Source organism: Balaenoptera acutorostrata, chromosome 13 (assembly GCF_949987535.1).
Source record: "Balaenoptera acutorostrata chromosome 13, mBalAcu1.1, whole genome shotgun sequence".
In the NCBI taxonomy this organism is placed as follows: domain Eukaryota; kingdom Metazoa; phylum Chordata; class Mammalia; order Artiodactyla; family Balaenopteridae; genus Balaenoptera; species Balaenoptera acutorostrata.
In genome coordinates this window covers 57,473,686-57,499,601 of record NC_080076.1, presented here as the reverse complement: position 1 = coordinate 57,499,601, position 25,916 = coordinate 57,473,686, and the positions used below count along the sequence as shown (strand labels likewise).

Below are 25,916 nucleotides of genomic sequence, written 5' to 3'. Positions count from 1 at the left end.
GCTCAGCCATAAAAAAGAATGAAACAATGCCATTTGCAACAATATGGGTGGATCTGAAGGGTTTTATGATTAGAGAAATAAAAGTCAGACAAAGAAAGACAAATACTCTGTGTTATCATTTATATGTGGAATCTAAAAAAATAAAACAAATAGATGTATATAACAAAACAGAAACAAACTCACAGATACAGAGAACAAACTGGTAGTTACCAGTGGGGAGAAGGAAGTGGGGAGGGGCAAGATAGAGGTAGAGGATTAAGAGGTACAAACTATGTAAAAAATAAATAAGAAACAAGGACAACACGGGGAAATATAGCCATTATTTTGCAATAACTTTTTTTTTTTTTAATTTAAGTCTTTATTGAATTTGTTACAATATTGCTTCTGTTTTATGTGTTGGTTTTTTGGCCCTGAGGCATGTGGGATCTTAGCTCCCGGACCAGGGATCAAACCCACACCCGCTACATTGGAAGGCGAAGTCTTAACCACTGGACCGCCAGGGAAGTCCCTGCAATAACTTTAAATGAAGTATAATCTATAAAAATATTGAATCACTATGTTGTACACCTATAATTAATATAGTATTGTAAATCTATACTTCAATTTTTTTTAATTTTTAAAGAGTTTAAAGTAATTACCCCTGAGAAGGGAAAGTGGGAGAGAAAGGGAATCAGTGCTTTTCCTAATAGTCCTTATAAAGCTACTGAACTCATTAAACTACATGTATGTTTAAACTTTTATAAAATTAAAAGTAAAACTAAACAAAACAGAAATAAACTGCCCACTATGATCCAACACGCCCCCTCACTACTTGTCTAGTGTCTGCCTTCCATGAGGTCAGGGACTGTGTCTGCTTTGATTTTCTCTTTTCCTAAGAACCTAGTATAGAGCCTGCAGATATAGAAGCTCAATAAATATTTGTGGGATGAATGAATGAATTTTTCTTTAACAAAATGTATGCACAGAAGTAGAAAAGAGAATAGTGCTCTATAGTAAAATGTTAACAGTAGTTGTCATTTGGTGGTGAGATTATGTGTACTTAAATATTTTTCCTATAAACATTCTGTAATAGATATGCATTACTTTTATAATAAAAATTATTTTTAAATCTGTTTTACGGACAATATTGGGAAACACCACTAGTTTCAAAACCGAAAACACAGGACTTCCCTGGTGGCACAGTGGTCAAGAATCCACCTGCCAATGCAGGGGACACAGGCTCAAGCCCTAGTCCAGGAAGATCCCATATGCCGCGGAGCAACTAAGCCCGTGCACCACAGCTACTGAGCCTGCACGCCGCAACTACTGAAGCCCGTGCGTGTAGAGCCCGTGCTCTGCAACAAGAGAAGCCACCTCAATGAGAAGCCCGCGCCCTGCGACAAAGAGTAGCCCCCGCTCGCCACAACTAGAGAAAGCCCGCGCACAACAACGAAGACCCAATGCAGACAAAAAAAAAAAAAAAAAAAAATGAAAACACCTCATGGGAAAATATAATCATTTAAAGACGACTTAAACATTTAACTCATAAGAAAATCTAGGTTTTTCTCACTGAACTTTAAAAAAGAAGAAAGATAAAGTGATGTAGAATAAAATGTCAAAATATTTTTATCCATAAAAGTCAGTTTCTTAGTGTTACACTTAAAAGCCAAGGTGAAAATTATCATTGCTTTCTAAGCTATTCATTGAGTTTGTGCTACTTCACTTAAAAAAAAAATCAAAAGCAAATTTAAGAACAGCCTCATTGGATACTTCTAACTTGGGGCTTAGCTTTGCAGATATCTCACCCCAAACAGAATGAGAATGATTCTACTTACCTATTTTTTTTTTGAAAAAGAAACAATTTTAGTTTCTTCAAATTCAGGTTTATGGGAGCTTGTACATGAAAAGTAAAGTAAAAACAAACCAAGCATCATTACCTCATTACATTTGACTCTCTTCTGTCTGTGCCTCAGGCCACACGAGGCTGAGACCAGCAGCATCTCCCACTCTAAGGCCTTGGCTTTCACAACCAGTTGGCCCTAACAAAGCAATTTACTTTTTAAAAGTCTGTCTTCCGATCGCTACTGCTTCTGCAAATAAATTTGTGTGCCATGTGTCTACTGCAGGCATATATGCGTGTTTTGGGAAGACCTTGGAAAGCTCGACACTGTAACTCATAAATCCTGTAGTTTGAAGGAGCAGTGGCGGCCTGCAAAGCAGAGCACAAGTCAGAAGTTACCTGTGGCTTTCTTCACGCTGTTTCTCGGCCGAGCGGGTGTGGGGCGGGGAGTCTTCACGGGGTCCCTGGGACCTTCTTGGCAGTCTCCTCCCCTGAAGCCAGGGCAGCACCTCCATTCCAACTGTGTCACCGTCTTGTACCTGGTGACATATCTGGGTCTGACATTCACACGATAACTGCCGAAGAAAAAGGTGGCATCTCTCTTTACTGGCTGCTGTTGCAAACACCCCCGGCCCCCCTGGCTGAACCCGAATGAAGACGCTCCAGGTCACTGCTCTCTCCAGGCTGACCCAGCGGGGATCACTGGTCTCCTCTAGTCCGGCCCTGCCCGCCTCCTTCCTCCAGCTCTTGCATCCACCTGCCCCCAGCTCCCCTCCCACTAAAGGCTGGAGAAACAGACAACTCAGAAAAACTTGGCCCATGAATCTCATTGGATGTGGACATTGTTCACAAACTGGGCTTTTATTTCACCGACAAACTTATACAATTCGCTGCTTTGTGGAGGCTTTTCCAAGGTTAAGTCAGGGCCGTTTGGTTTGTATTTTAGAGAAACACCCCGGGTGCCCTCGTCTCCCATGGCCCCCTGTGTATTCATCTCGGCACCGTCTTTCCCAACACCAGCAAAGGGAGCAGCGAGCCTCTGGAGACCCACCTCACGCTATTTGTTTTCAGATCCTTTTAAAAAGATGCCCTGGTCCACACGGCTAAAGACAGAAATAAGGAAGCAGAATGGGAACCATTCAAAAATCCCATTTACGGTGCACTTGTGTATCACATAGAGACCCTGGCAACAAGCTGGAAAGTCCTTCAGACCCAGGGCTGGACCTCAGCCCAGAACAGACAGTGACAATCTAGAGCCCCTGGGCGCTCAGAGGGACCAACCAGGAGTTCACGCCCCAGGGGCCCTCCCTGCTCACAGCACAGAGGCGAGCCGGCTCCTGGCTCACCCTGGCTTCTCTTTCTTTTTTTTTTTTTTTTAATTTATTTATTTAATTTTGGCTGTGTTGGGTCTTCGTTTCTGTGCGAGGGCTTTCTCTAGTTGCGGCGAGCGGGGGCCACTCTTCATCGCGGTGCGCGGGCCCCTCACCATTGCAGCCTCTCCCATTGCGGAGCACAGGCTACAGACGCGCAGGCTCAGTAGTTGTGGTGCACGGGCTTAGTTGCTCCGCGGCATGTGGGATCCTCCCAGATCAGGGCTCAAACCCGTGTCCCCTGCACTGGCAGGCAGACTCTCAACCACTGCGCCACCAGGGAAGCCCCCAGCCTCTCTTTCTGACTGGGAACGACAGCTCTCTTGAACCTCGTCACTTTCTCTTCATTTCCAACACCAGCACGACCGAGCAGCTAGCCCCCTTTTGGGACCGATTCCCAGAAAGAAATGGGCTTTGCATCACGTCCTCAGGGTTGCTGTGTGCTGCTCAGGGTGGAATCGGGGGGCCTGGTGCCTGCCTAGTGACTCCATCAGGCCCCGGCCTTGTGGCAGGTTGGAGTTCAAAGTTACATTCCGGAAAAAATTACAAATGGCTAAATGTAATGGACTTCTGGCATCCTCCCTGAGGGTCCAAACCATGACACTCAAAACCTCACATGCCAGGAACTACCTCACGTGCCAGGACAGGCAAGGCAACCCTTCAGAATTCCAGGAGGGCCCGCCGACAGCACTGCCCCAGCGGGAGTGTCCCAACACCTCACTGACCCGTCTCACCTGGTCTTGTAGGGCAGTGGTTCTCAACCTTGGCCGTGTGTTAGAATTACCAGGGACCTGTGAAAAACCACCCATGCCTGGGTCCCACCCTCAGAGGCTCTGATTCAATCGGTCTGCAGTGCGGCCTGGGTGTGCGGATTTTGAGACGCTTGGGTGGGAGCCTTTTTAAGGAAAACTGATGAGAAAGCCCAATAAGTAAAACAGAAAAGAAGGGCGGGCTGCTCAAGGGGTCAGGGGCAAGACCTCCCTTCCTCGTTCTTCATTCTCTCATTCCCGCCACGTCCCCCATCAAGGCCCCACTATATACATTATTCCTTTTTCACAAATGAGAAAACAGAGGCTCATAGAGGTTAAGTGACTTCTCCCAGTTCCAATGATCAGGAAGGGCCTGGACTGGACTTTAAAGCCGTGTGCTTGCCTGTACCCCGCAGGGCCCTCCCAGCGCACAGAAGCAGCCAGTCTCGCTGGCAACTGCCTTCAATTTGAAGCAACCGCACCCACCCAGGCATGTTCCAAAAGGGCCCACAAGCTGGGTGAGAAGGCAGCCTGAGCATCTAATTCGGTCCAGGTCCACACTAGCCCTCAGCCCCCAGCACCCCACCTACCAAAAGCATCCTCTGTGTGGTCCCAGAAACTACAGGAAAAGAAAGAAAAATTCCACTTCATTGTTTTGCAGGCTCAAGCACAGCATAATGCTGGAAAAATGTGTAATCTCAGAAAAACTTGGTTCCTCTGAGCATTTAGGATTGAATGTGAAAATGTGTCTGCTCTGGGGTCTTATCCGTGTGCCGGAAGATAACAGCCCTCATTAAACCCTTCTGGCCGTGGCTGAGCCGGGCCGAGGGGCCCAAACCCCGCAGCTTCGATGCCGAGGGACGAGGAACGACCCCCCACCCCACCCAACCCGGGGGACTTACCCCTCACCGCCCAGCCAAGCGCAAGAAAGTTCTTGCTTTTCCAACACACTTCATTCTTTTCGCTGAAGGCAGTGATGATTTCGGAGCTAGCGCATAACTTAGGAAAGCTCCCTGGAGCGCCCTCCTTTCTCTCCGCCCCACCCCCACCCCTCACCCTCCACCCCTACTCCTCACCCCCACCCCTATGTCTCACCCCTCACCCCCACCCCTCCCCTACCCCTCACCCCTACCCCTACCCCTCACCCCTACCCCTACCCCTCACCCCTACCTCTACTTCTCACCCCTACCCCTCACCCCTACCCCTCACCCCTACCTCTATTTCTCACCCCTACCCCTCACCCCTACCTCTACTTCTCACCCTTAAGCCTCACCCCTACCCCTACCCCTCACCCCTACCTCTACTTCTCACCCCTACCCCTCACCCCCACCCCTCACCCCTACCCCTCACCCCTACCTCTATTTCTCACCCCTACCCCTCACCCCTACCTCTACTTCTCACCCTTAAGCCTCACCCCTACCCCTACCCCTCACCCCTACCTCTACTTCTCACCCCTAAGCCTCACCCCTACCCCTACCCCTCACCCCTACCCCTACCTCTCACCCCTACTCCTCACTCCTATTGCTCTAGGTTTCCGGTTTCAGTGGATTTCAGGTTGACCGCATCTCCAACCAAGTTTCCAGCCCTGCGTGTGAAAGCAGCGACAGCTGGAAGCCACTGGGGGCCACCTGAGCTCACGGCCACATATCTGTGCACGAGGACACGATCCCTGAGGCACCAGCAGGTCCCCAGGCCTCATTTCAGGGGGGTGTGATGGGGGGAGGCGGGGGTGTCCAGCCCCACAGCCCTACTGGGATATCCTGGCAGAAACCGGGCTGCCACTTCCACGGGGGCAGTCAGGGGCCTCCCCAGAGGATGGGGAGGCACCAGGTAGGACTCCCAGGCCTGCCCCCATGCCCTGGATCCACGGGATAGTATCCCGGCCAGCAAGCTTTAAAAAAATGCCTAGGCCTTTACCCTCAAAATTCTAATTTCATTGGTCTGGGGCGGGGGTACCCAGGTGTCTGTACCTTTCAAAAACTCCCCACGTAATCGTCAAGTGCAGCCAGAGTTGAGAAGCGCGCCCCAGACCCAGGCAGCAGCCCAAGCGTCACCCCAGGGCCCCTGGGCAGTGGGTGCTTGGAAGATGCTCCGTGGACATTTACTAAATCAGCAAACTGCACCCAGCTGGGGGCGGCCAAGGAAGGGCCCGCAGCCAACGGGACAGAGTCACTGCCCGGTGGGGCCGGAGCCCGGGGGCTGACTGGGCTACAGCCTTGGCCCCCATCCCAGCCTCGGGTCACGTCTGTAACAGCATCCTTTCCAGGGGGAGCCCCGATCAGCTGCCTCAGGCACCCCTGGGGGCGGGCAGTGAGCTGCCCCACAGCCCTGTCCACTCTCCCCAACTCTCCCCTCCCCTCCTCTCCTCTGAAGCCCTTTTGGGGGGTGACACAAGAGCTCTCCATTTTTACAAGTTCAGTCACCGTGTCAAGGCACCAGATGGGCCCAGGAGATGCTAATGAGAAGGAAGTTGGAAGAAAAGGACTGGAAGAGTGGAATCAGAGCTCAGGGACCACATGACAAAGTGTCCCTGTTAAAACAGAATGGGACAAAGCGTGCCTCCATTTGATGTCACCTCCACCAAGACTCCTTCCCACTGGTGGGAGGTGAGACCTCGCCTCACCTGCTTCCATTCACACTTGTATTTGCTCATCCAGAGTTCATCCTCCCCGCCAACCGCAGGGCCCTTGAGGGCAAGAACGCCTGTTGGCTCTGTTCTCTACAACATCCCCACTTTTCAACACAGTGTCTGTCCTATTGGGCTTAATAAATGAGTATTAATCGTTAATCAGTAACTGATTAATCAAACAATTAATTAATGACACTAGGCCTACTTTTGACAAGGTTTGGGGGAGTCCAGTGTCCATAATAACAACCCCAGAGCGACCCTCAGGTCTAACCCAGCTGAACCCAGGAGGTTCAGTCCTCCCAGAACCCAGTCGAGCTCCAGGGTCCACAGTCATGTGAACAGGACAAGAATCAAACACCAGAAGGTGAGCCAGCGCTGGGCTTTCCAAGAAGACAGCCATTAACCGGGGGCGGCTGTTTAAATGTAAACTGATTAAAATTAAATAAAATTGAACATCTACTTCCTCAGTCACACTATCCACATTTCATGAGCTTTACAGCCACAGTGACTATGGTATTAAATAAACAAAGTGAATATCTCCAACATCACAGAAAGTTCTGTCGGACAGGACTGGGCCAGAGCGTCGCAAGATTGTCAAGGGAACAACAATGGAATGGGCTCACGTCTATCTGTTCATCTGATTTCTCCTCCCATCTCCCCAGCACTGCAAGTAGAACATTGCTCTGAAGTAACCACACATCACTGGCACAGGACCATCTAGACAGTGGTTCCACAAGGCAAGGATCTTTTCCCTGCATTTAGTGTTTACCTGTATTTTATTTTAACGCTCTGCACAAACTGAAAACCCAGAGGCCCCCTGGGGGCACTCATTTGACTGAGATTTCTCCCAAGAACGGACTTTATAGTAAACTCCTCTCCCTCCTCCAGTCACTGGCTTGCCCCCCAAAACCTGGAGTCAACTCTTGTTGCTTCATTCCGTGTGTGTAGCTCCGCCCAGTATCAATCAGAATGGGACAGAGGATGGAGAAGAGGCGCTTCCCCTCCCTTGTAGGGAGCACCCAGGCCCGGGGAAATAGCCACCTCCCCAGGGACAAGGAAAATCCACACGAAAAGGTGAGAAATCATCTCCCAGAGTTTCCGAATGCGCACCCAGGGCAGACTTGGGTGTCTGGCATTCAGCTACTGCTCCAAGTTTTCCATAGAGCAGTTCACTCCAGCCATAGCAATTCCATTTTTTAAAAACTGTGGTACAGTAACGTAAGTATGTAAATACACATTACATAAAATGTACCATCTTGGGCTTCCCTGGTGGCGCAGTAGTTGGGAGTCTGCCTGCTAGTGCAGGGGACACGGGTTCGAGCCCTGGTCTGGGAGGATCCCACATGCCACGGAGCGACTGGGCCCGTGAGCCACAACTACTGAGCCTGCGCGTCTGGAGCCTGTGCTCCACAACAAGAGAGGCCGCGATAGTGAAGAGGCCCGCGCACCGCGATGAAGGGTGGCCCCCGCTTGCCGCAACTAGAGGAAGCCCTCGCACAGAAACGAAGACCCAACACAGCCAAAAATAAATATAAAAATAAAAATAAATTTTTAAAAAAATGTACCATCTTAACCATTTTTAACAGTACAGTTCAGTAGCACTAAGTACATTCACAGTGTTGTGCAAACATCACCACCACCCATCTCCATAACTTTTTCATCACCCCAAACTGAAACTCCACACCCATATTAAACATTAACTCCCCATTCCCTGACCCAGCCCCTGGGAACCGGCATTCTACTTCCTGTCTCTATGAATCCGACTACTCTAGGAACCTCACATAAGTAGAATCATACAGTATTTGTCCTTTTTTGACTGGCTTATGTCACTTAGCATAATGTCCTTGTAGGCGAGGAAAGGACTTTTCCTGTACCTTCTTAGATTTGTTCCTGGAGTCTGTGAATTAAACTGACAAAAGACAGATTAACAGGAGAAAAAGCCATACAAATGTTATTGATATGAATATTTTCATGTGCATGGGGGCTTCAGGAAAGAAGTGAAAACTCAAAGTAGCAGTTAGACTCAGAGGCTTATGTACCATTTTAACAAAGGATGATAAAATGTGGAGAAGGAATCAGACAAAGGAAAGGGAGTTTGGGCTTCTAGGGGCAATAAGTTGTGGGAATGCGGGTAGGACACTAATGAGTGATAACGGCTATTTTAGGAAGGTTTGTTTACACAGACTTCTCTCTGTGCTGGCTGTCTGTCTCTGGTGATTTGGGTCACTCCCCTCATCCCGGTATAGGAGAGGCAGGAAACTCACACCCCGCTTTTGGGAATAAATGGGAAGGGCAGAAAGGTCTTGTCTCTGAGGTTTCTCAATGGCCTTCAGCTCAAAATAATCAATATGGAAAAGTGGCATGTTTTGAGGTGGTCTGTCCTGATCCCCTTCATCTCAGGCTCATCCATATTATAGCATGCATCAAGATTTCCTTTTTAAGGGGACTTCCCTGGTGGCTCAGTGCTTAAGAATCCACCTGCCAATGCAGGGTACACAGGTTTGAGCCCTGGTCCAGGAAGATCCCACATGCTGTGGAGCAACTAGGCCAGTGCGCCACAACTACTGAGCCTGCACTCTAGAGCCTGTGAGCCACAACTACTGAGCCCACGTGCCACAACTACTGAAGCCTGTGCACCTAGAGCCCGTGCTCCACAACAAGAGAAGACACTGCAATGAGAAGCCCACGCACCACAACGAAGAGTAGCCCCCACTCACAGCAACTAGAGAAAGCCCGCGTGCAGCAACGAAGACCCAACACAGCCAAAAATAAATGAATAAATTTATTTTAACAAATTTCCTTTTTTACACAGAAATTCACCTTTACAAAGTTTGGTCTCAGTGTTCTAATTTAGAAATTGCTAAGACAGTGGACTGATTTTCTAGGAACTGCTTGCGACAAATGGATTTGCTTTCTCTTTTGTTATCATTCTACCAATCAATAAATAAATAAGTGAACTTTTTATTGAAGTAACACTTTGCCAAAAGTAAATACAGCAGTGGCTATAAAGTTTGAAACAGAAGGGATTTCAGAACTACATGAAAGAAAAGTGGTTCTGCACCAGCAGAAGAGACACTTCCATCTGAATCCACTGTGTCTACTGACAATCAAAAAATTGGCCATTTGAGGGGCTTCCCTGGTGGCGCAGTGGTTAAGAATCCACCTGCCAATGCAGGGAACACGGGTTCAAGCCCTGGTCTGGGAAGATCACATGTACCACGGAGCAACTAAGCCCGTGAGCCACAACTACCGAGCCTGTGCTCTAGAGCCCGCGAGCCACAACTACTGAGCCCATGGGACACAACTACTGAGCCCGCATGCCACAACTATTGAGCCCACACACTGCAACTACTGAAGCCTGTGCGCCTAGAGCCCGTGCTCCGCAACAAGAGAAGCCACTGCAATGAGAAGCCCGCGCACTGCAACAAAGAGTAGCCCCTGCTCGCTGCAACTAGAGAAAGCTTGCGTGCAGCAATGAAGACCCAACGCAGCCAAAAATAAATAAATAAATAAATTTATAAAAAAGAAATTGGCCATTTGAAACCATGTGCAAGACAATCTGAGGAGGTGACTCTGGTCCCCAAGGCTAACTGTCCACATTCTGAAAAAGTCTCCCCCCACGAGAGAGTGAAGAAACCAGATAGCATTCTTCCAGGTTAAAGCACATCACACACACAAATCACAGTTCTCATCTTATCTTTTTCTGCTACATTGCACATTTTTAATTAGATCCCTGCCTGGAGAAATTAATAATGTGGAAGGAAAGAAATGCTCAATATTTTGCTTGACTCCTTAGGACAAACCATGTAAGTTTTAAAAGTCAGAAGGCTTGGGCAAATATATTTCTGAAATACAAAATGCATCTAATGAATCTCGAAGTCAGATGGATGCACCCTAATTAAAATCAGATTACAATACAGCTTTGTACATTTCTTCTTTTTTTTTTTCTTTTGGCTGTGCTGGGTCTTCGTTGCTGTGTGTAGGCTTTCTCTAGTTGCAGTTAGTGGGGGCTACTCTTCGTTGTGGAGCACAGGCTCTAGGTGCGCGGGCTTCAGTAGTTGCAGCACGCGGGCTCAATAGTTGTGGCACACAGGCTCAGTAGTTGTGGTGCACAGGCTTAATTGCCCCGCAGCATGTGGGATCTTCCCGGACCAGGGATCGAACCCATGTCCGCTGCATTGGCAGGTGGATTCTTAACCACTGGACCACCAGGGAAGTCCCTGCTTTGTACATTTCTTAAATCACAGACCCTAGACCAAGGCAATGTGCTCAAAATGAAAGAGTACGTATAGCAGATTGTCTGTTTCCCAGTACAAAGGAGATACTTGCTGGAGAAACCACAATTGTAAGCTGTTTCTTTTTCCATTTCTTCTTGAATTAATTTCCTTCCGTACTTAGAGTGGCAAGTTAGATTCCAAACCCTAAAATCCTCTTTACTTCTCAGCCGTTTTCTCTGATCATACAGCATAATGAGTAGAATAAGTTTTCCCCACGACGGATCACCCTCCTTAACCCTGAGGACAGAAAAAAATTCTACAGTCCTGAAAGAAAGGTGATTGAAGGAAAGCCCAGCAGCTCAACTGAGAGGCTGTCCCAACTCGGCTGCAACAGACAGTGAAGTGTCATTTTCAGATTTACCATAAGAGCGGCCGGTACCTTCCTTCGGAGCAAACTTGCATTGCTAAAAATGACATCATCTCCAAGCGCGGGGCGCGCCCAGCAGCATGAAATACAGTTTATGCGTGTGTGCCGTGGAGTCCGCATTCTTAGTTTTAACTTCCTCACTTGGGGAAATACATGACAGAGCTCAAGTCTGCAGTGGGGGAAGGGCGAGCGAGCGCGGAGGCCTCCAGGGCCCGAGCACCACCCCGGCTTTCTGGCGGCTGAATAATCCAACACTAACGAAGGCCCACGTTCCCCTAACAATTCTTTTGGGGAAGGGCCATCGCCGCTGCAGGCTGCTTTCCCCCACTCCACCGTACAGGATTCCATTTCTCGAACTCACATCCCATCTCCTCATTCTCGGAGTCAGGATCACAGAGCTCCCTCCGCCCCAGTCGTGCCCGGATGCGCTCATTCCCCATGTTCCCACGGTGCGGCCCGGAAAACAGCTGCGGCCTCAGCCTTTGGCGTGATGCTCACCCCAAGGGTGACTTTCTGTGGTTCGGGAATCCAAATCTTTCTTCTCAGAGCCGCTGAATAACTCTTTTGATCATTTCCTCTTTTTTTAAGAGGAAAAATGATTTCCTCAAATTCTCCTACAGAAGTCACAATAATTTCGAAAGCCCTTTTCCTGTGTGTCCCCTGCCTCGGTTTGCAAAATTCCTCCCCCCTCAGGGTCCAGTCACTCTGTGCTTTCTCTCCTCTCTCAACTTCCATATTTGCCAGTCACCCTTCAGCTTGCAGCTGCCCACCCGGCATTCTCAGTACAAGCGACCCTCCAGATCGGCGGTTCCGCATCTGCAGGTTCAACCCACAGCAGATTGAAAATATTCACGCAAAAAAAAAAATTCTGGAAAGTTCCAAAAAGCAAAACGAATGTGTCATGCACCCAGCAACTATGTATTTATATAGCATTTACCTTGTATTGAGTATTATAAGTTATCCAGAGGTGATTTGAAGTATACAGGAGGATGTGCATAAGTTATATGCAAATATTATGCCATTTTATATAAGGGACTTGAGCATCCGTGGATTTTGGTATCCGTGGGAGGTCCTGGAACCAATCCCCTATGGAGCCCAAGGGATAACTGTACTGTTTTTCCATACAAAAAGGGAACTGGCTATGATACCCCATCCGTAATCAATTTTGGACCTTTGGATGGTGACCACGGATGGTGGCAAGCTCTTAAACAGGCCTCACCTGGAACTTGGTGGGCTTAGAAAATCCTAAGACAGTAGGAGTTTCTCTGCAGATATAAAAACAACATTTTCTTCCTTTGGGCCAATTCATTCTCATTAAAAAAAAAAATCTGGGAATTGAAAACACAGGAACACATATTTCTTTTCTAATTTATATCACACTGGGGGAAAAAAGGACCAAAATGTTATAACCTAGTTTCATATTTCTCACATGGTCCAGGCGAGCCCAGTATTACTTTATGTCTTTTAAATCCACACTTAACAAAGTAGAGACATTTACATTCGCCAGCCCTCTGCTTAGAAGGAGCATGTTTTTTCTTTGGAAGATGCTACCACAACCCAGCCCACCTCCAGGCCTGAAGGTGTAGACAAGGAGAGGGGGAGGGACAAGATAAAAAGAAGAATTTTGCTTTTTTGCTTTTAAATAGAAAGGGGTGATGGAGGCTGTAGACTACCACTACGTGGTAGTGTATATATGTCCATGCCACTCTCTCACTTCGTCCCAGCTTCCCCTTCCCCCTCCCCGTGTCCTCAAGTCCATTCTCTATGTCTGCGTCTTTATTCCTGTCCTGCCCCTAGGTTCTTCAGAACCTTTTTTTTTTTTTTTTTTTAGATTCCATATATATGTGTTAGCATACGGTATTTGTTTTTCTCTTTCTGACTTACTTCACTCTGTATGACAGACTCTAGGTCCATCCACCTCACTACAAATAACTCAATTTCGTTTCTTTTTATGGCTGAGTAATATTCCATTGTATATATGTGCCACATCTTCTTTATCCATTCATCTGTCTATGGACACTTAGGTTGCTTCCATGTCCTGGCTATTGTAAATAGAGCTGCAATGAACATTGTGGTACATGACTCTTTTTGAATTATGGCTTTCTCAGGGTATATGCCCAGTAGTGGGATTGCTGGGTCGTATGATAGTTCTGTTTTTCAAAATGCACTTCTATCTTTGGTCACTGTATCCTCCCAATTATACCAAGCCATTTTTTAGAGCTGTGTAACATGAACCCTCCCAAAATCAAAGCTGTATCATACTTCACCCAGAGAGTCAATGTACGCTTACACCTTGGTAAAAAAGCTTTCCAAGGTCACAATGAGATGACCAGTTCAGGACTCTAAACGACAATGTACATCATTACTTTGCTCGATTTAACTAGAGTCTATCATATCACAAATCCTCATTTTAGCTGCAAGCCACTGTATTTTCATTCATCATGAACAATCATTTCAAAGACTATCCATATGTCACAATTTCCATTTTAAAAACACAGCCACGGACAGTTGTTCAAACTTATGGTCTCTGGGCCTGAAACCTGAAAACCAAACTCAGCACATATGAGTCTTAACAATGGGAGGAGGCTTTCCTGGTGGCGCAGTGGTAGAGAATCTGCCTGCTAATGCAGGGGACACGGGTTCGAGCCCTGGTCTGGGAAGATCCCACATGCCTCGGAGCAACTAGGGCCATGAGCCACAACTACTGAGCCTGCGCGTCTGGAGCCTGTGCTCCGCAACAAGAGAGGCCGCGACAGTGAGAGGCCCACGCACCACGATGAAGAGTGGCCCCCGCTTGCTGCAACTAGAGAAAGCCCTCACAGAAACGAAGACCCAACACAGCCAAAAATTAATTAATTAATTAATTTAAAAAAAAAAAAAAAAAAACAATGGGAGGGAAAACAAGCTAAAACCTTTCTCTCCCAAGAATGAACGCTAATGCAAACTATGGGCTCTGGGTGATGATGCGTCAGTGTAGGTTCATCAGCTGTAAGAAATGCACCACACTGGTGGGGATGTCGATAGTGTGGGAAGCTGTGCATGTGTGCAGACAGGGGTTTATGAGAAATCTCTGTACCTTCCCCTTGGTTTGCTGTGAACCTTAAACTACTCCAAAAAAATATAGTCTTAATAAAAAAAAATTCACATGCTTTCTCTTTCATCCATTCATTCAGTAAACATCCTTTTGGTGCCCACCAGGACCACACGATGGCTTTCCTTGGGCCACCAGTATCTACTATGGAACAATCATACTTAGCTGGAGCCCATATACTCCTATTATCCATAACAGTCACTGTTCTAGTGCCAACTCAGCCAAAGACCAGTTACATCAGACAGGACATATATAATTATTTTTACCATAAGGCAAAAATCTGCAATAAGACTAAAACTATGGGCTGCTTCTATAGAATAGACCCAATTGCCCACGTGCAGGATTAGAGTTGATTCCGGATCATCAAAGGTGGTGAATAATGAGGTCCTGATCGTTCTGTGGATAAAGGCAATCCTGCCATAACCTCCAAACAACAGTCCATGAACGAATTCACCTTCTTTCACAAGGTATGGTCCTTTTTATCCACACTGTTGACAACGGACTGACAGATGCTCAGAGACGCCAAATCTCAGCAGTGCTACTGTGCGTGAAGCACAGTGAAGTGGTCACCAGGCCGTTCCAACTCGGTCACTGCTCATCCCTCCACGGACAGACCCACTTCTCCCGCCACATCTGCCTCAGCGCCGCCCACCAGGAACCCTGGCCAGGCTCCCGACAGGGCCCCTCCTGTCGTCCCCCAGACCCATCCATCCTCCCCTCTCAAACCCATTTTGCACAAATTGCCAGATTAACATTCGGAAGCTCTGTTGGTGTCCCTGATCTAAAACCTTCCATGACTCCCCTTTGCCTAAACAATAGAGCCCAAACTCCCAACCCTGGGTTATGGCTTGAATTCTCTGTCACCCCCAAAATATGTTGGAGTCCGAATCCCAGTACCTGGGAATGTGGCCTTATTTGGAGGTAGGGTCTTCTAGGGGTAAGCAAGTTACCATGAGAGCATCTGGGTGGGCCCTACCCCTCATAAATAAGGGGAATTTGGACAGAGACATACAGGGAGACGATGACCATCTACAAGCCAAGGGGACAGGCCGGGAACAGACACCCCTGCACGGCCCTCAGAGGGACCAGCCCTGCGGACACCGAGACTTACTCCTCCCTTCACCCCCTCCTCCAGGCCCTGGCTAACGTCCTCTCTTGGCCTCTGCTGGTATCCTCTCCCATATGCATATATTTTCAACTGGAAGCTACCTTCAAAGCCCTGCTAGGATGTCACCACCTACAAGCAAGTTCTCAGATTCCTCCTGGCTGGAAACAGTTTCCTCCACCTCTAAACATCCTCAGCTGTTTGTGCTTCTCTCATTGCCATTCTCTTGCCTACCTTTTACTTTGTAATTATTTCTCTTTATGTCTCATTTCACCTACTGGACATGAACTGCTGGAGGGCAAGAGAGAGGTCGGGTTCCTTGCTGTGTCCCCATGGGGCCTAGTCCTGGGCCAGACAGAGGCCGTGCCCCAAAATATTTGTTTAATGAAACCAAGGAACCAAGACTCTTCAAATAGTAAGTCTACTTTAACCCTACTGAGCTTTGTGCCAATTCGAAATGGTGTATGCTAATTACGCAGCCTCAATCCAACATTTCCCGGGGGCGAAAATGTGCAATGTGTTTTTCTTACTCCATTATGTTTTATCCAGCGTTCTACATCTGTTAGGTATTTACCATCTCAAAGGGTCTTCGGAAAAATTAGAGCAGTAACCTTACTATCAATATAAATGAGTTTCCACACTGTATTTCACCAGGAGTCCTCAGCTATAAAACAACTGTATACAAATGGTGGTGGACACATACAAAGGAATCCTACTCAACAATAAAAAGTAATCAGCTATCGTTCCATAGTACAACACGGATGTACCTTAACATAACCATGCCGAATGAAAAAACCTAACGTGATACTACAGACTGTATGACTCGACATAAATCTCTAGAAAATGCAAACTCATCTGCGGTGATGGAAAACAGATCATCAGTTACCTCAGGAGGGAATGTGTGTGGGCAGCTGGAGGAAAGGATTACAAAGGGGTGTGAGGACATTCTTGGGGGTGATGGAGATGCTCCATATCCTGGTGTGATGTTGGTTTCACAGGTACAGACACATGTTAAATTATACAACTTTCAATATGTACAGTTTATGTAAATTATACCTCCATAAATCTGTTTTATATATATATATATGTACTTTTTGTATATAATATACGTATTTTATATATAAACATATTTTGTATATAACATACACCTTATATATATATTTTTATGCATTCAGGTACTTTAAAATCTCATCAGGGACTTCCCTGGTGGCACAGTGGTTGAGAATCCGCCTGCCAATGCAGGAGACACAGGTTTGAGCCCTGGTCAGGGAAGATCCCTCATGCCGTGGAGCAACTAAGCCCGTGAGCCACAACTACTGCGCCTGCGCTCTAAAGCCCATGAGCCACAACTACTGAGCCCGTGTGCCAAAAATACTGAAGCCCACGCACCTAGAGCTTGTGCTCCCAACAAGAGAAGCCACCGCAATGCGAAGCCTGCGCACCACAACGAAGAGTAGCCCCCGCTCGCTGCAACCAGAGAAAAGCCTGCGCGCACAGCAATGAAGACCCAACGCAGCCAAAAATAAATAAATAAAATAAAATAAATTTAAAAAGAAAAAAATCTCATCAGAATTGCAAAAGCAAAGTGCTAGATAGTCTTGACTATCTGATTATATATCTCAGTGAAGACAAAACCCAAACCAGCATTATTAAGTCTTTTTCAGAGTTTCAAAATGAGGATTTAACTAAAGTTTTGTTGTTTTGGGTTTTTTTAATGTATCAGATTACTGTTCAGACACACAACCAATTGTTTTATCTACTGGGAACTCAGGCCTAATATTTATTTTTGTACTTTTGAAGGTATGGACCAATGATTAAGGAAAATAGAACAGAATTTTCCTTTTTATAGCCACCTTGAAATTGCCATTTTGTGTAAAATAACACAAAACGTCAAAGATGTAGATGAACATTTTAGACATATGACAAAGAGTGACTCCTCACCGGGATGGTTATTTCGCACTGTCGATTCTGCTATGGAGGGCTTAGAGGGCGCCTTGCAAATTGGTTCAGGAAACAAGCCATGAATGGTATTTCTGCCTTCCCTCCCTCCTGCACCGTCAGTGAGCAGGGAATCTGGGTTACATCTTGCTAGTTGTTTTCTGCAGTGATGCAACAGAACGACTCCCAGATACGTTGAGAGTGGCCAGAAGATGATGCAACATGTTGGGATGAGATCAGGCACATCGTTTATCACGACGGAGCCAGGGCCCTGACGCTGCACTGTGGTCCTGGAAAGCTGCTGCCCGAGCAGACAGCAGCTGGGGAATCTCCAAGGTGGGCCACCTGATGTATAAACCAGGCCTGAGCACCATCAGGGCTGCGGCCGGCCTAGAGATTCTGTAATGTTCGAAATATCCAGAAAGGCTCGCGATGTCTCCCTGCGCAAGGCCGTCATCCCCCCAGCATGTGAGAGCTCTTGGGGTTGAAACCAACAAGAGCCAGAGAATCACTTTATTGGTGAAAAGATCTCTAGTGAAGGGCTGGATTGTGAAACTCATCCCCGCCCTGAGCTCTGTTGCAATCACCACCACAGCTTTCGGGCTCCGCTTTCAAGATACACAGAAAAGCTTCAGTTAGCAGAACACAAGTGGCATTTTCACCACCATGGTTTAGAAAAAAAAAAAAAAATCTAGGTCCTTCTCTCATGATCCTTTAACAGCATCCGGGCTGGGCAGATGCAGGGAAGCAGCTTTAAGCAAGAGGGAAATCTCTAGTACCTCGTAATGGACTGTAGGCAAATCTCAGAAAAGATGATCTAGTAAGCCCACACATTCGGCAGACCCTAACAATCACAACTGTGGCTAAAGATGGGAGAAGTCAGGGAAAAGCTGAGAAGTCTCACGGCAAATTCCCTTTCATCGAAAGATCAGCTTGAGAAGACTTCATCTAAACTACTTGTCTCAAATTTCTTTGAACCAAATGCTCAGCAAAATACACTATCCTGAAAGGCTGATGCTGCAAAGAATAATTTTTAGGCGTATTCCTTAATCTTCTAATATTTTTTTAGGTGAAAAAAAAAAAGAGCAGCTGGGTCCTGACACACCCAGAAAAGTTTGCTTCCACAGCATTTTCAAACCAGGAATTTGGTTAGTTTGAAACCTCCCTACTTTTTTTCAGCACCCATCACCACTTTAAAACAGGAAGGAAAGAAGAAAACTTATTGGTGAGCTTCGTTTTAATCATTTCATTATTTTTTCTCCAGTGTGAACTGCTGTCATACTGAAAACTACTCTGTTCCTCTCTTGGTCCTCGCAGGAAAATCGTTCACCAGGCAAAGTCACGCTCATGTCGTTTTATCAAGTGGGTCATTGTTATTTTTAAGGCCAGAAAACTGCTTCATCAAGCACAGAAGCAGTTAATTCTGAGTAGTGAAACAGTCATGTAACCAACAATAAATCAGAACATTTGGGTGACAGTCTGGAAGTAATCTGAACACTGGCGGTCTGTCAGTTTTCGGTTTTAAAAAACAGTATGTAAAACACTGGGTAACTGTCATACACAGTACCTGCCTCATTATTCACACTCAGTAAACATGAGTAACATCTTAATGTTCCCAGTACAAGGAAGAGGAGTTTTTCCAAGAGCAAAGAATTCAAACAGCGTGTTCTTGGCTGGATGCAAGATGGTCTGGGCCTCAGCAAAGGCATCCTTGAACACCCAGCTGACCTCGCTCTACGGCCGCGCCATGGACACCCAAACACCTGCAGAACCAGGAACCAAGGTTCCCATGGCAACCAGAGCACTTATTTAAATCGACCGTAACCACTTACGTGCTTTCCCCAAAGAAACTCTACGACTGGCTCTGCTTCCAAAGCAACCTCTGAGTTTAACTTCACATTGAAAAGTCGATTTCAATCATTTCATTTTCTTAATTATTATCTTAGGTCACTGAATGTATTTATTTCATTCTTAAGCACCTCAGCCGTTCTCTAACTTGGCAGGAAAGTCAAAGCCTTCAAAGAGGAGACCACCCGAGAAGCAACAAATCCAAACAATGAGAACAAGGAGTGTTCGTTAGACATGGCTGGTGAGCATACCTTACAGCTCTGTCACCTCCCCCGTAATGTAGAGATGAGGAAAACACACCTCAGAGAGGCTGAGTGACTAGCCTGAAGTCACACAGCTCGGCAGTGGTAGAGGTCAGGCCAGAAGCCGCATTTTCTATCTCCTCTTCCAGAACACATTAGCCACACCAGCCAGCCTCGAGGGACTGCCTCAGGGGACACCTGCCCCCTGACCTTCCCCCGCCATCTCCCCTTTTCTCGCTGTCTCAGAACTTTAATTCAATGACCAAGTGCCAAAGTGGTGGAATCACAGATCGTTGGAGGAAGACCAGTTAATGGGAATAACAGGAGGTTTCACAAAAACAAACTCTTTTCCTGAAGGCCATAACCTCTATGTGAATCCTATTCATTCTTCTCCAAGATAAGAAAGCTAGAAAGTATAGCCCATAAGCATAAAGTTCTTTTTCCAAGACCTCAATCTCTGCCCTACCTAATCTCCTGGCTGAGCTTGTGATGAGAATAAAATAATGAATGTGAAAGTGTTCTGGAAACACCAAAGGGCTCTACAAACACAGCATCTTATCTACTGGGACCCTAGGAAAAGGAAAAGAGCAAAAAAAGCAAAAGAGCAGGGCTTCCCTGGTGGCGCAGTGGTTGAGAATCTGCCTGCCAATGCAGGGGACACGGGTTCGAGCCCTGGTCTGGGAAGATCCCACATGCCGCGGAGCAACTAGGCCCGTGAGCCACAATTACTGAGCCTGCGCGTCTGGAGCCTGTGCTCCGCAACAGGAGAGGCTGCAACAGTGAGAGGCTCGCGCACCGCGATGAAGAGTGGCCCCCGCTTGCCACAACTGGAGAAAGCCCTCGCACAGAAACGAAGACCCAACACAGCCATAAATAAATAAATAAATAAATAAAATTAAACTTTAAAAAAAAAAAAGCAAAAGAGCAAAGCAACTTGAAAGGAAGGTCTGAGGAGTCTAGGGAAGCAGCAAAGGCTGGTAAGGACAGGGACCCGAAGAGGGGGAGGCAGCAGGGCCCGTGAGCAGCTCTAGGTGCCTCTGTGCAGGTGCTGCTTCCCCAGGGCTTGATTTGGGGTCCCTCAGTACCAGGGAGCAAGGCTCGTTACAGCCAACGAATCGCAAGAGGTTGGCTAAAAAACAGAAGGAAGAAACACTCTCTCAAAGCTATACACACAAAAGGCACATTTTGAAAGGAATTCTATTTCTGGAGACATAAAAAACGTAGAATTGGCTCTAGAAGATGTTAGCCCTCATTTTTTCCCCCCCAGTCTCAAGTGTTTTTCTCTTTTTAAGTTTTTCCTGGCTGAGATTGCTCCCTAATAGAAAACGTTTCTTCCAAATGAATGACCATCCACTCCCCCTAAAATCTAAGGATTAGAGGAGTTCTGGAAACTCGGCACTCAGAACTCACACCTGCTGCAAATTCACAAATTCTCCCTCTGTGTTATCACAGCAGCACAGGCTTCTCGAGTCGGCCTCACCCAGCTCCCCCGCCTGACTGATGAGATTTTTTTTTTTTTTTAAGAGCTATTAGGAAAAATTTCACCAAGATTCTACACACCCAAGAAAGGGGGTGGGGGCCGGGCTGGGTGGATGCCGATAAACCCCAGTGAGTTTGCAGTATCAGAGGGAAATGAATACAGGGGAATAACCGTGCCTTACATTTGGGGTCCTCCGTGTTCTTACCATCGAGGCAGCTGCTCTGCACACTGGACGCCCCCAAATGCCTCAAATACTAACAGCAGTCAGCTGGACCAAGCTGAGTGGGAGGTTTGGAACTATCTGGAATTACGGCCATGAGGCATGAATGATGCATGAAAGGAACAATACCTAGTCCAGGAAGGAGAAGAAAGACAGTGCTGTTTTCCACCAGCGGTGCACCCAAGCTTGGCCAGCCCACGTGGAGGGGGGCTCTAAGGGAGCTCAGGCCCTCCCCTCCCCCTCCCATCGCACCAGGGCTGTCAGTGCCACAGCATCACACATGGTCACTCGCACACGTGCGTGCGCACGCGCACACACACCCCCCCTCGGGCCGCTCCTCACAGGGTGTGGGTTTAGACAGCAAGAGGGTGTAGGGGTGTGGGGTGGGAAGAGCCTAAGGCTTAGAAATAACAGACCTGGATTTGGGTCCAGGCTCTGCTACTTCCTGACTACATGCCCTCCTGTAAAATGGGGATAATGCCCCAGAGTTGCTGTAAAGATGGAAGATAATGAAAATAAAGGGGCTCATCACGTTACAAGGATGTGCTCTGGGGAGAGATTCTCACCAAGTCAGCCCTGGACACTGTATCAAGCCTCCCAAGAACGTCAACCTGCCCAATTCCCACCCCACAGAAAGAATTCTAAGTCGCCCACATCCCCATGTCTCCCAAAACGTGTCCCTAAAACCAGCCCACGACCAAGACAGACCCTCTCCATGCTCAGGTGCTGCTGCGGAGACCCCAGACTCAGGTGTGGATCCCCAGGGACCATCCCAAGTGCTATGTGGTGGGTGTGTGGGGGTGGGCAGTGTGACAGTAACAGTCTACCAAACGGGTGGAACTGCCGGAGGTGTTTTTTTTTTTTTTTTTACAATGAATCAGAAAATCTCTTCAATGCAATGAAATTTTAAAAGATTTATGCCTTTCTTAACATGGAAGTGTAAAGTGAAACAATGATCTCAGAGGGAGAAAAAATCCTTAGACCCCTCTTAAGAATTAGGAGTAAATGGTAAATCACGACCCAATTTTATGCTACTTTAGAGTCTACAGCAGCTGCCCTTCCTCCTCAGCGGATAATTATCACCAGATAATTCCCCTTATCTCCTCTTCAGGTCCGATCAGCCACACTTAGGAATTAGCTGAGGGAAGACAAAGCTGTGTCTGTTGACACAATCCTGTGCCTTGGGGATCCAGACCGTTCCTCACATCTAGTGCACAAGAGACACAGACCGACAGAGAGAGCCCTAATTTTAAATTCCTAGTGACAGAAAAGTCTTCGTAAGAATTAAGAATTCTCTGCACACAAGAATGGTATCACTACCTCACAAGCATCAGGACACGAGCTTTGAATGGTTTTTCCGGAAGCATACTTTTAACTCCATCCCCCGGTTCCAAGTTTCAAGGTGGTGGCTCAGCCAGGGGCACAGGTGTGGCTTCCCCAATGTCTCAAGCTCCGCCACTCCAGCCTCCCTAATAGCATCCTTTAAACAACCAGCCTAACAACCCAAACAAAGAAAGCAAATCGGCCAGCGTTTTCATAAAATAAGAAACTGCACAGCATGGTGGACGGTGTGAAAAATGATGTGGTCCACTGCATCCTCCCAAATGACCCCCGGGAAAGAGAGTAAAGCACATGGGCGTGAACACACGTGCACATGCTTGCACACAGACCAACGGTGCTCACTTCACTTTTATATGGGAATTGCCTTCCATGAAAGAAGGTAGAAATGTTCCTAGTAGTTGAGTAGTGTGCTAGCGACAGAAGGCACACACTCAAACACACACACATACACACTCTCTCTCTCTCTCTCTGTCTGTCTGTCTGTCTCTCTCTATTGTTACAGGGACAGAGGCCGGTCCACAAAGGCCAGGTTTGGAGGCAGCTCAGCCACTCACCTGTCATGCGACCACAGGAAAGTCAGGGAACTTCTTGCCTTGTTTATTCATTGGTAAAATGGGGACAGTGGTATTTATCTTGAAGGGATGTTGCAAGAATTAAACTAACATATGGAATGAACAGCCCTAATGCAGTGCCTGACACACAGAAGGTTCTTTATGGCTTCAGGAAAGTGATTATTCAAAATGTCCACAAATCACACAGGAACCCTCTCTGCTCCCAGTTTCATATGACGACACCCAAATTCACAGTCTGGAATCTAAGTCTCTCCATATATGCAAACAGAGCATCGTCTAAACCTTCTGGAAGCACACCCGTGCTAGGTCCCCACAGCCCATGGCGGCTGAGCGCCCAACGCCTCGCCAGGCTCGGAAGTTCTCCTCTTGTTGCAGGACTTCCCCATCGAACCCCTCGTTTCCCTGCCGATTTCCCCTCAGTCTCAGAGCATATTCAGTCTCTCCCTTTGGCTTTTTCACTTCCGTCCTAAAACATGCCGAGTTTTCTCATTCTTCACCTGCTCAACTCCCTTTTTCCACCAAAACCTTTGCAACACATTTGATTCCTAGTAAAGGGGTTTCCTCACGACCCACACCCTGAATCTCACACAAGTTACAAGGCCTATACCCCCCGCTGACCTGAAATTGTCTCCTTCTGCATAAGCAAATCTTCCTGCTGCCTAAAAGCCCTGGCCTTTCTGCACCCCTCAGCCTTCTGGGCTTCTCCCCCCGGGGTCTCTAAGATGGAGCTCCCTCCTCTGAAGTCTTGGCTTTGCTCTCTCTCCTCTCCCGGCTTCTCTTCCTCCGTTCCCTCCACCGCCCCTAACAACTCAGCTCTGCTCCGACTCTGTGAAGTCCTCACGGGCTCCTACCTGCTCCTCCCAGACACTCGACTGTCACCAGCGGCTAAACTTCACTCCTCACTCAAGCAGCTTGCCGGCCTCCAGGCCTGCACGTCCCACACCCGGAAAGGGTCCCTCAGTAACTCCAGGCTGAGTTTCCCAAGAGCCTTCACTTCCACAGGTCTCAGGTTCTAAGGATCAAATAATGAAAACCTGACAACACCTGTGAATTGAGATGAGTTACTCAGGCTCCTGGACTCATCAGAAACACCTGGGAAATTCCTTGTTAAATGCCCCTTCCAGCCAGAGACACAGGCAGTATGACAGCCCTGCGCCCTCTGACAGGTTACACAACTCAATGTGACAGACAGCAATTCAATTTCGACCTCATGCTCTGCGTAGAGCAAGTGGAGAATCTCTTCTAAGTCTCTGTTTGTTTTGTTGGGGAGGGGGGGTTGTTTGTTTGTTTTTGCTTAACGGGAACTATCCCTTCCCTGATTCAGTTCTCATCCCAGCCCATGTGCAATGATCCAGGGACCACTACCACCTCATAGACCTGAAGGCTCATCTACGGCCTTCTGGAATAACGTTTCCTGCAGCACAAGTTCCAGTCTGTCCCTCTGCTTTGCCAAAGACAGATCCGCCTACTGGCTATTCTTTGCTGTAAAGACAACTGTGCTCTAAGACAAACAGTTTATTCTTAGGGGAAAACAATTAATTTCAACCATCACATGCGTTCCCCAACAGCCATTGATTCACATGGCAGATTCCTCCTCTGGCAGATATCAGCTCATCCTCTGATATCTGGCTTCCACAAAGACACAAAGACTTGCCAGATGACAACTGAATGAACGTGATGTATGTAACAAAATCTGTACTCTGTCAACATGATGTATGTAACAAAATCTGTACTCTGTTGCTTCGCTTACTCTTTTTTTTTTTTTTAAGACAGTGAAACCTTTATAAGGAAAAAGATTAATTCTTCCCCTGGTCTTTAAGGACCATTCTCTCCTGACAACCACTTAGCTGAATCCCCCAAATCTAACTTGAAAAAACAACAATCGCACACTTTCAAGCAAGTTGTTCCTGGGGACTTTAGAAATCTACAACACCTACAACTGAAGAGGTCAGTTTTATGGGGACATTTGGATAAAACTCGCCTGTTCTAGAACACTGGCTAGAGCAAACCTCTCAGCTAATCCTACATGTAAGTTTTTAGCAGTATACATTTTGGAATCTTCTCTGTGCCCCAGAACACACAATATGGATCTAATTAGGTCCAGCTGCCTTATGTTAGTAATAAAATTGAAAGAAAAAGAGAGAGAGAAGTGGGGGTCGGTGGCTTTGTTCGTCCCTTCCTATGCCCGGTGATCGCCAGGCGGGCGCATCCTCAACGCTGACTCCAGACAACACACGCTCCTTAAATACCCCAGCGAGCCTGGTACCCTGCTCAGCGCTCAAACTTTTCAGCTGCTGAGTTTTCACCCGCTGGAAGAGATTTACTGAGCGGCTGGAGCCCAGCGCTCTGACCCCACCCCCGCGGCCCCGGTCCCGGCGCGCCCCGCCCGCCCCTCGGCTCCCGGGACTTACACGAGCGCGGACGGACAGGGCATCTGGTTCCAGGCACAGTTGTACTGAGCCTGAATAAAACTCTCACTTCCTTCCAGCACCGAGCAGCTCACGTTCTTGTTCACGATGTAGGCGCACCAGTTCCTGGGGTGGAGAGAGAGGGAGAAGGGCACGGTATAAACCGGGAGAACAATGAGGCCGGGGAAGAGGGGACGAGCCGACCCGGCGGCTGACCGCGCGAGGGTCGGGGAGCCCGTCGTCCCCGCGGAGGCGGGAGCTCGACCAGCAGACGTTCGGACGGTGCGCGGGTGCGCCTTTGGAGAGAGTGCACCGTTATCCCACAAAAGACAGACGGGAAGAGCCCCCACGGTCCCAGGGGCCCCAGTAATTCCCGGGGGAAGTTTCCTGATCGCCCTGCTCTGAGGGACACTCCCTGCGCCCCACGGCCCCGGAGGCAGCACTGCTGGAGGCGAGGGCG

General features: G+C 47.6%; 1 protein-coding gene across 1 annotated transcript in view; it reads right to left on the bottom strand.

The window, feature by feature from the left end:
• Positions 1–25,916, bottom strand: part of EMILIN2 (elastin microfibril interfacer 2) — a 50,332-nt gene that overhangs the window by 23,770 nt on the left and 646 nt on the right. Inside the window, exons 2-3 of the mRNA XM_057525960.1 lie at positions 25,460–25,582; positions 2,219–2,394 (exon numbers count right to left, since the gene is read on the bottom strand). Coding sequence (XP_057381943.1) covers positions 2,219–2,394; positions 25,460–25,582 — 299 coding nt within the window. The remainder of the gene's footprint in view (positions 1–2,218; positions 2,395–25,459; positions 25,583–25,916) is intronic.